This window comes from Poromitra crassiceps (genome assembly GCF_964638095.1).
Source record: "Poromitra crassiceps genome assembly, chromosome: 7".
Lineage (NCBI taxonomy): Eukaryota > Metazoa > Chordata > Actinopteri > Beryciformes > Melamphaidae > Poromitra > Poromitra crassiceps.
In genome coordinates, this window is record NC_139628.1 from 54,114,861 (window position 1) to 54,125,698 (window position 10,838).

The following is a 10,838-nucleotide window of genomic DNA, read 5'->3' on the forward strand; positions in this document are numbered from 1 at the left end:
ACATTCAGCACTGCACTCCATGAGGTCCCCCTAAGCGCACTCCCCAAGTTTGAAGTAAATCGGACAAACTCTCGAAATAAACTGCTTTTTGTGTTTGCCAGTAGGTGGCGCTATGCTGAGTCTTTGTGTGTGGGAGTGGGGGGGGTGGGGGGGTTGTCTATTTGTGTGTGTGTGGGGGTGGGGGTACAATCTACTCCCAAATAGTCTCAACACTGCACGTTTCCATCAGCATTCAAGTCAGTTTTACTACGGGCTACTGGGATCCTCTGGGACAGTGTGGATCCTCATCCTGGAGGAGTGGTATTTCTTATAAGATGCTGTGACAGCAGCCAGTAGACACACAGCAGCAGTGATGCCGAACACTGTGGCTACAGTCGGCTCTGTGAGGGGTTTGGAGACGTCAGCAGGTGGGACAGGAGACCTGGTCACAGCAGGGGTCGAAGTTCTCATCTGATGGGACTCACTGGGGGAATAAAAAAAAAGAGAAGTGTGCAATATCATTTTAAAACCTGTGCTTATTTCAATACACTCTATGTAGCATAATACAGCATCAGACTAAAGATGTTTGCATGAAGAAGGACCTGCCTGTCAGAAGTGAACAGGCAGTGAACTGCAGTAGAGACAGGAAACAGGTTGAGGTTGGTGGAGGGAGGAGAGATGTCAGAGTTCAGACAAAACCTCCTGTCAGGGCAGAAGACGTACCCCTGGTATCCCTGAACCTGGGTATTAAAAAAACAAGAAGACCAGATAGATGCACATAGGTTACATGTATTATTTTTAAACATCAATATATCATTGTCAAATGAGCTGTGACACTTTGGTATGATGACAGTAAACAAATAGTAAAAGGTGGAGAAGATGAGTTGCTTCTATCCCACACCACTTGTCACAACTTATCAGGGGGTCTATAATTCCAAATGCACCCCTGATTTCATGTTCCTCTGTGAGGTCAAAGGCCTAGGGCAGGAGTGTCTAAACTTTTTTGAATGGGGGCCAAATTACATCATGTGAAAATACCAGGGGCCAGCTGCTTCTCACATCATATGGGTTATTAAAAGAAAATCACATAAAATACAATTATACTCTAAGGATTTTGTTTACCATCTGAAAACATTAGTTCCGGCTGCGTAGTTCCTATATTGATGCTTGTCTACAAACTATATGATAGTGCTGTCATCATTAGATGAACAGGAAAAAAAACAAAGTGAACTTGCTTGATTTCATACTGTGTGGAGACTGGAGAGCCACATATAATATATTTTGAGAGACAAGCCGAGGGGCGCTTAAAATCGGTTTGTGGGCCGCAATTTGCCGGACTTTGGACTTGCCTGGCCTAGTGAGTGTTATTCAGGTTAAAATGGTAGAAACTTACAAACAGAAACTAAAAGCTTTGTTGCAGGACAAATCATTTGTTTATGGCTACTTATAAAAGAAAATAAGTCATACATTAATGAAGACAAGCATAGGTTAATGACTAGTGCCACGTCAAACTAAGTGCGTTTACTGAAAATCACATGACTTACTGGAAAGATGGACTGAGAATGAAACCAAAAAATACTTTATAGTGGCATTTTAATTAATAATTGATTTTTTTGTAGTTATATTTCTCTGATAAGGCTATCTCGCTTCCCATGAATTGGGGAATGCCTATAGCTTTAATCTCATTATTTGTTTTTACAAAGGTTATGCACATTAATATTTAACTTTTGAATTGTTAGTATGAATGAAATGATGAAATTATAAAAGGTGGAGAACATTTGTAGCATCTATCCCACACTACTTGTTAAACCTTATCAGGTGGCCTATCATTCACAATCACAATCTTTATGTGTTTTATTGATGCCTCTGAAGCATTTGATCGTGTCAGTCATGAAAAACTTTTCCATAAACTATGTGTAAGAGGGGTCCTCTGATCTCTGGTGAGGATTCTGATGTACTGGTATGCACACCAGACGATGCACGTCAAATGGGGTAGCACTTTACCCATTCCGTTCCAGGTGAATAACGGGGTCCGTCTATTTTGTCCCCTTTTCTTTTTAATATTTCTATGGATGATTTATCGGTTCAGCTGAATGCATGCAGAACAGGGTGCTTTGTTGGAGACTATCTCATCAACCACCTTATGTACGCTGACGATCTGGTTATTTTCTGTCCATGTAGTGCTGGTCTTCAGCAGTTACTGAGGATCTGTACACAATATGGTATAAATTTTGACATCAAATATAATGCAAAAGAGAGTAATACTATGATAGTAAGAAGTAAGTAGGACAGGAAACTAGCGTTAGTCTTTCCTGACTTCTATCTATCTGGTGCTCCTATCAAAAAATGTAATGAGGCTAAATACCTGGGTCATTACATAACCAGCGACGTATCTGACGATAGGGACCTATCCAGACAGTGTCGTAAGATGTACGCACAAGCAAACACGCTGGTCCGTAAATTTAATTTCTGTTCTGTGGCGGTGAAGATTGCTCTTTTTAAACCTTACTGTACCCTGCTTTATACTGTACCCACTTGTGGCGGAACTACAGAAAAGGCAGTATGAGGAGATTGACAGTGGCCTACAATGACAGCATGAGGCTGCTGCTCAAAGCCCCAAGAAGCTGTAGTGCCAGTCAAATGTTTGTTAACATCATTGTTCCCACCTGCTCTCCTGTAATACCAAATCTCATTTATAGATGTATGTGCAGATTGTCAGTCTCAGAAAACAGTATTATTTGACTGGCCACTGCCACTGGCGCTCTAGCCTGTATGTAAAATGACCTTGGTGCAATACTTGTAATACCTGTGTTCTTCTTATAATCTCTCTCTCTCTATATCTTTATTTATATTCTGTATGATGTCTGTTGTACTATGGACTCCCCTGAGCTGTGTCCCGAATAAAGTTTTGAATTGAATTGAATTGAATTGAATTCCAATCAAACCCCTGATTTCAGTGGTAATTTGGCTGATAGGAAGACATGGCCATGGGTATAATTCATAAACCTAGTCTTCAACAACACTACAGGTTTATATCACAAGTGTTACCTGAATGGCGCCTCCTGCTGGACAGTTCATCCATTCAGAACCAGACACCTGGATCTGGAACTTGTTAGGTCCAACACATCTGTGTCTGTAACAGTGACCCTCTACAGAGCCACCGGACGAGAGCAACTGACTCTGCTTCTGACAGAGAGGGGTGGAGGGAGAGGAGAGAGAGGGGTGGAGGGAGAGGAGAGAGAGGGAGAGAGGGGTGGAGGGAGAGGAGAGAGAGAGAGGGGTGGAGGGAGAGGAGAGAGTGGTGGAGGGAGAGGAGAGAGGGAGAGGGGTGGAGGGAGAGGAGAGAGAGAGAGAGGGGTGGAGGGAGAGGAGAGAGAGGGGTGGAGGGAGAGGAGAGAGAGAGAGAGAGGGGTGGAGGGAGAGGAGAGAGAGAGAGAGAGAGAGAGAGAGAGAGAGGGGTGGAGGCAGAGGAGAGAGAGAGAGAGAGAGAGAGGGGTGGAGGGAGAGGAGAGAGTGGTGGAGGGAGAGGAGAGAGGGAGAGGGGTGGAGGGAGAGGAGAGAGAGAGAGAGAGAGAGAGAGAGAGAGAGAGAGAGAGAGAGGGGTGGAGGGAGAGGAGAGAGAGAGAGAGAGAGGGGTGGAGGGAGAGGAGAGAGAGAGAGGGGTGGAGGGAGAGGAGAGAGAGAGGGGTGGAGGGAGAGGAGAGAGAGAGAGGGGTGGAGGGAGAGGAGAGAGGGGTGGAGGGAGAGGAGAGAGAGAGAGAGGGGTGGAGGGAGAGGAGAGAGAGAGAGAGAGAGAGAGAGGGGTGGAGGGAGAGGAGAGAGAGAGAGGGGTGGAGGGAGAGGAGAGAGAGGTGGAGGGAGAGGAGAGAGAGAGAGGGGTGGAGGGAGAGGAGAGAGAGAGAGGGGGGGTGGAGGGAGAGGAGAGAGAGAGAGAGGGGTGGAGGGAGAGGAGAGAGAGGTGGAGGGAGAGGAGAGAGAGAGAGAGGGGTGGAGGGAGAGGAGAGAGAGAGAGAGAGGGGTGGAGGCAGAGGAGAGAGAGAGAGAGAGGGGTGGAGGGAGAGGAGAGAGAGAGAGAGGGGTGGAGGGAGAGGAGAGAGAGAGAGGGGTGGAGGGAGAGGAGAGAGAGAGAGAGGGGTGGAGGGAGAGGAGAGAGAGAGAGAGAGAGAGAGGGGTGGAGGGAGAGGAGAGAGAGGTGGAGGGAGTGGAGAGAGAGGTGGAGGGAGAGGAGAGAGAGAGAGAGGGGTGGAGGGAGAGGAGAGAGAGAGAGAGGGGTGGAGGGAGAGGAGAGAGAGAGAGAGAGGGGTGGAGGGAGAGGAGAGAGAGGTGGAGGGAGAGGAGAGAGAGGTGGAGGGAGAGGAGAGAGAGAGAGAGGGGTGGAGGGAGAGGAGAGAGAGAGAGAGAGAGAGAGAGAGAGGGGTGGAGGGAGAGGAGAGAGAGAGAGAGAGGGGTGGAGGGAGAGGAGGGAGAGGTGGAGGGAGAGGAGAGAGAGGGGTGGAGGGAGAGGAGAGAGAGAGAGAGAGAGAGAGAGAGGGGTGGAGGGAGAGGAGAGAGAGAGGGGTGGAGGGAGAGGAGAGAGAGAGAGAGGGGTGGAGGGAGAGGAGAGAGAGAGAGGGGGGTGGAGGGAGAGGAGAGGTGGAGGGAGAGGAGAGAGAGAGAGAGAGAGGGGTGGAGGGAGAGGAGAGAGAGAGAGGGGTGGAGGGAGAGGAGAGAGAGAGAGAGAGAGGGGTGGAGGGAGAGGAGAGAGAGAGAGGGGTGGAGGGAGAGGAGAGAGGGGTGGAGGGAGAGGAGAGAGAGAGAGAGGGGTGGAGGGAGAGGAGAGAGGGGTGGAGGGAGAGAGAGAGAGAGAGAGAGGGGTGGAGGGAGAGGAGAGAGGGGTGGAGGGAGAGGAGAGAGAGAGAGAGGGGTGGAGGGAGAGGAGAGAGGGGTGGAGGGAGAGAGAGAGAGAGAGAGAGGGGTGGAGGGAGAGGAGAGAGAGAGAGGGAGGGGTGGAGGGAGAGGAGAGAGGAGGAAATTAGTCAACGTAAGAGAGGTCAAACCGTTTCGATTATAGCCTATGGTTACACATCTACCTAACAGGTACACATGTTAAGACACACAAACAAAATGCATTAAACTGTTATACAGGATTAAAATATACTAAGGAGACACACACACACACACACACACACACACACACACACACACAGACACACACACAAACAGACACACACACACACACACACACACACACACCTCTCTGGTCAGGTTGGAGAAGAAGCAGCGGCTGTTAAGGCCGTAGATCTCCCCACTCCAGTCCTCTTCCTCTGACTGTCTCTCATTCTCCTCTTTCCAACACTCACTCTGAGAGACGAGAGGAGAGGAGACAGAACAGCAAGCATGTCAGCCATGCGCTACGTTAGGTCTGTACTGACTTACAAACTCACAGTCAGTGCAAGAGTTTCATATTATCAGGTGGGGAAGGAGGGAAAAAGACTTGGCAATGCAAAAAACAAAAAAAAGAGTAAGAAAGAATTAAACTTAAAGATTGTGTTTGGGGTGAAGATGATTTATAATAAACTGTAATACGTACTCCATTCCTCAGGGGTTTATACATTCGGCATCCCTCCAGGTATTGATCGGTCTGGCACTCCCCCTTGTGGAGGTGGAGGTAATGACACCCATGTCCACTGAGCGAAGTAGAAACATGAAAACCTTTGTACTGGAAATGCATGATCCATATGTCACATCCCAGACATGAATCTGGAGTTTGTGGTGTGGAAAACAATATTTGGTTATATAATATTTGAATTAAAACAGCTGCAACAACTACTACCTGCCAGTGCAGAAGAAGGATGAAGAGTTGCTCTGACAGGTTGACACAGATCCAAACATGGCTCCTTCACCTATGATAACACATGTTTAATCATGAAACAGTATATTTCCCTCTCCTGCAAATGTATTGACACACACAGATCACATTGTCTAAAAGATATTAACGAGACTAGTGTGCCCACTTGAACTCTTATGTCTTATTTTGTAAATCGTATGCCTTTTGGTAAAGAACTTATCTCTACTTTTCATGAAAAACAATTACTTCCATTATTATTACACGTGCAAATATCATGCATAATTGATGTATTGGCACATAACATCCATCCTCTTCATCAGCTAACCTCACCATCTCCCCACACCAGGCTCTGTGCCCGGCCGAGGTGGACAGAGTACCAGCCCGTGTCCTGTAAGGCAGCCAGGGTGAGCGGGTCGATCCGGACCGCAGCCGAGTCCGCCAGCACCGCCGCCATGATGGACCCCTGCAAGAGCCGGGCCTCCCAGTGAGAAGACACGCCCCCCGGGGCTACGTCCTGGAGGAGGGACAGGCAGGGTGCGGGTAAGGAAGACAGAGCAAGCAGAACCATACGGGCCTGGGGTGCATGGGTGAATCAGTACCAGGTTCTCTAGCGGTCCTCCCAGCTCGGGGTCAGTGGAAGCCAGGTGCTTCTGCAGAGCGGAGACAACCGACTGGGTGTAGATCCTCGTCTGGCCCGAGCCGTCAGCGTGTGTCACTCTGCCCCGAGGAGAACAGCCCGTGCCAGCTACAGGACAAAATGACAAAACACTGCAGCGAAATACAGAGGATCCACTTCTTCAGTGACAAAACAATATGGAATCAATATGGAGTTATAGATCTGGTTAACCTTGAGAAGAGGAGGAACAGTCTCTCCAGGTGCTGAAGAGATCTTTTGAGAAACCGAGCGCATGAAACAGCTCATGGATCACAGTCTGGAAAACAGATCGTTTACTGCACAAACCTATTATTACGTTATCTAAAATACATAGAATAATACTGTCAAACGTATTCGTTTTTGTCCACAAAAGTTAAATACCATCCTTTTAACAGTACCATAAATTGTTTTATTTTTGTGTCATCGGCCATTTTGGTATCAAACTCATCTTATTTTGGTACAAAACCCCCTGTAGCCTATACTGTATACAGGTGCAAACTGTCTCCCCCAGTTTAGTGTGAAAACACCATTAGTCTTACCTGTACAGTTCCCAGGTGACTGTACGTGTCTCCAGTCAGTCTGTCCCGACAGATGACCACCACCCCGGCCAGAGGACGCCCACGGGGGTCCGTCTGGCAGTGGACTGCATAGGCTAACACACTGGGCTGGGGAGGGGGAGGGGGGGGGGGGGAGGGGGGAGGGGGAGGAGTCAGAAAATAACATGAGTAAGGTGACAGTGGATTATCAGATCTGAGACAATGAATGGTGTTGTTGCTCCCTGGTATGTTTTATTTTACAGAGCAGGTTAATAACTAATGCATGTTCTACAGTGCAGGTTAATAACTAATGCATGTTTTACAGTGCAGGTTAATAACTAATGCATGTTTTACAGTGCAGGTTAATAACTAATGCATGTTTTACAGTGCAGGTTAATAACTCCTGCATGTTTTACAGTGCAGGTTAATAACTAATGCATGTTTTACAGTGCAGGTGAATAACTAATGCATGTTTTACAGTGCAGGTGAATAACTACTGCATGTTTTACAGTGCAGGTTAATAACTACTGCATGTTTTACAGTGCAGGTTAATAACTACTGCATGTTTTACAGTGCAGGTTAATAACTACTGCATGTTTTACAGTGCAGGTTAATAACTACTGCATGTTTTACAGTGCAGGTTAATAACTACTGCATGTTTTACAGTGCAGGTGAATAACTACTGCATGTTTTACAGTGCAGGTGAATAACTACTGCATGTTTTACAGTGCAGGTTAATAACTACTGCATGTTTTACAGTGCAGGTTAATAACTACTGCATGTTTTACAGTGCAGGTTAATAACTAATGCATGTTTTACAGTGCAGGTGAATAACTACTGCATGTTTTACAGTGCAGGTTAATAACTACTGCATGTTTTACAGTGCAGGTGAATAACTACTGCATGTTTTACAGTGCAGGTGAATAACTACTGCATGTTTTACAGTGCAGGTTAATAACTACTGCATGTTTTACAGTGCAGGTTAATAACTACTGCATGTTTTACAGTGCAGGTTAATAACTAATGCATGTTTTACAGTGCAGGTTAATAACTACTGCATGTTTTACAGTGCAGGTTAATAACTACTGCATGTTTTACAGTGCAGGTTAATAACTACTGCATGTTTTACAGTGCAGGTGAATAACTCCTGCATGTTTTACAGTGCAGGTTAATGCATGAATAACCCCAGTGAGTAGTGCCTCTTCACCTGTGCTCTGCACTTGTCAGTCCTCTGTACATGGAGATAGAGCAGGAAGTCCGCGTCAGGCAGTCCAGCACCGTCAGGTCGCAGCACGGTCCTCACTGCTGAGTGAGCTTCTGGATACACATCACATCCAGCCAGGTGATCATCTGGGATCTGTCCGTCAGGTCAGAGTGGAGGCACAACATGACATGTGTGTTTTGAGAACTTTCTTCTGTATGTACACTTATGGAAGAGGAGCACATCCACTCGTGCGTTCTTCAGCTTGTCTCTGCAGCTATGTTCATAATAAACAAGAATAATTCAGAGGTTGACACTCACTGTAACATCCAGACAGGTCTCAGTCCTGTAGTTGTCGTTGGCTCGACCACACCTGAATCAAGCGAAATATTTTTACATTTTCTCCTTTATTGCACAGCACACAGTGAAGGGGGACAGGAGAGGCTCATATTTGAACCAAGAGTGATGAGGCAACACAGTTTATCTCAATTATCAGGCCTTCCAATGTTTAAGGCTGTTCATTCAATATATCTCTTTTGGTTGGGTGAAAACCCTCATTAGTCCAATTATCAAGTACATTTTAAAGATGATATGGTTCTCGGTTCACACACTGATGCACCATGACACACACACACACACACACACGCACACACACCCACACACACACACACACACACACACGCACACACACCTGTTGTAGTTGGCGGTGCTAGAATTCCTCCAGAGGAACTTGCAGTACTTGTTGATGTCCCTGCTGAGCAGCAAAGGACCTGCAACTCTGCTCACTGTAGACACACAATGAGAAACAGGTCAAAGCACACACACACACACACACACACACACACACACACACACACACACACACACACACACACACATCCCCATCACCTCACCTGACAGCAAGGAAGAGATGATCCTAAGAGCCTCTCCCACCGCTGGCTCCAGCCTGGCTCTCTCTGCCTGTGATAGGTCGCGGCGGTCCCTCGGAACCCAGGTCCGGATCCTGATTGGCTGTGCCTGGGAGACTGGGACGGGCGGGGCCAACTCTCTCAGGCTCCTCCTCTGCTTCAGTGAAAGCGTGCCCAGAGGTGACACCCTCCGTCCTGGATGACGTCGGGCCTCCCTGGGTGGGCCGTCTGCGTGGATGGGTGCAGCCGTGACCACCTCAACTCGGGACTGGACCTCATCAAAGATGCACTTTCCCAGGGCCCCAGCAGGGGGCCTCGCCTCCATCACCAGCAGCAGCAGCAGCAGCAGCAGCAGCATCCGCACCCACAGTTTGTGGGATGGAGGGAAAGTCATAATTACAGCAGCAACATCTGGAACTCATCTGCAGGTCACAGCAGGAGCCATGATTCATCCATGTTTGATATTTTGTCTGGAAAACTTTTGTCTGAAAGTTGTCTGTGTAGATTCCTTCCAGTCAGGTAGTACAGCTGTCCAAAACAAAAACAAACTAAATCCACTGCACTTCCAATGAATTATAACAAAGTTTTACGTCCAGTGGATTTTGCACACACACACACACACACACACACACACACACACACACACACACACACACACACACACACACACACACACACACACACACACACACACACACACACAGTATATAATAGTTATTACTTAGGGTACTGAAGTTGTAGCCTAAACCAGAGGTTCTCAAATGTTTTTCAGGCAAGGACCCCTTACTACAAGATAGAAAATATCCTGAGGGACCCCCTCATTCTGATTTGTGATTTTGGGCTTTTAAATTGATAGGTGTGTTAGATTAGAATGTAATCCATGAACCATTTTAGATTTAAAGCAGAACATTTTTGTTGAACTATGAAGCTTTTGCAGAAAAAGAAAATATATATTTTATTTTTATTTTCCTGAAAACTTTTCGCGGACCCCCTGGCAATTTGCCACGGACCCGTGGGGGTCTCCGGACCCCCATTTGAGAACCACTGGCCTAAACCATCCATACCTGCTAATTTGTGGTGCAGTGACACTGAAGTTTAGGCCTACATCAAAGTAGCCTACAGTATGCTGCTTGTAGTATTGGAGCTGCTATCAGAAATTAAAATCTCAGAGAAGAAAAATGCAAAAAACAAATCTCGTCGGCTTTGTCTCCTGTAAACCTCATCGAAAAGAAAAGTCAAGCACTGTATCATTACCTGGCTGTGGGGGCGCTCTCTGCTGGCAAAATTGATTTCGTCCCATCCTCAAAATGTCAGGAGAAAACGCTGCAGAGCCGTGATCTTCATCGTGTTCTGCTTTCTATTGACCGACTTGACTTTCGCCGTCTTTTCTGTCCTCAAAGTAGGCTTGTAGGCCTACTGTGAGCACCTGTGTGACACACACACACCTTTGGAGGTATTCAACGTCAATCCTTTCTTCTCTGGAGAGTGTAAAAGGAAACACACACATGCACGCACGCACACACACACACACACACACAACACTGTTATTTCTACAGAGCCTCCTCAGTCCTTGTGAATTTCCTTAGGACTATTCTCCCAGAATACAAAGGACAAAGACTCTTTCATCCATGAGGTGTCATGGCCCAAAGGTATTATTACAGGTTAAAACAAAACTAGCCTTCGTCTAGGTGTGGGGCGGGGGGGGGGGGGGGGGGGGGGGGGGCAGGAAAAA

General features: G+C 47.0%; 1 protein-coding gene across 1 annotated transcript; it reads right to left on the bottom strand.

Moving 5' to 3' along the window:
• Positions 1–246: 246 nt before the first annotated feature.
• LOC310779710 (ciliated left-right organizer metallopeptidase-like) lies at positions 247–9,500 on the bottom strand (the record flags this gene model as incomplete). Its single annotated transcript, XM_083640210.1, has 14 exons — positions 247–463; positions 586–719; positions 3,028–3,159; positions 5,212–5,319; positions 5,549–5,645; positions 5,792–5,861; positions 6,137–6,320; positions 6,406–6,551; positions 6,654–6,738; positions 7,001–7,126; positions 8,205–8,354; positions 8,520–8,571; positions 8,890–8,983; positions 9,092–9,500. 14 exons carry the CDS (start codon positions 9,498–9,500, stop codon positions 247–249), a joined length of 2,004 nt encoding a protein of 667 aa, XP_083496336.1.
• Positions 9,501–10,838: the final 1,338 nt, after the last annotated feature.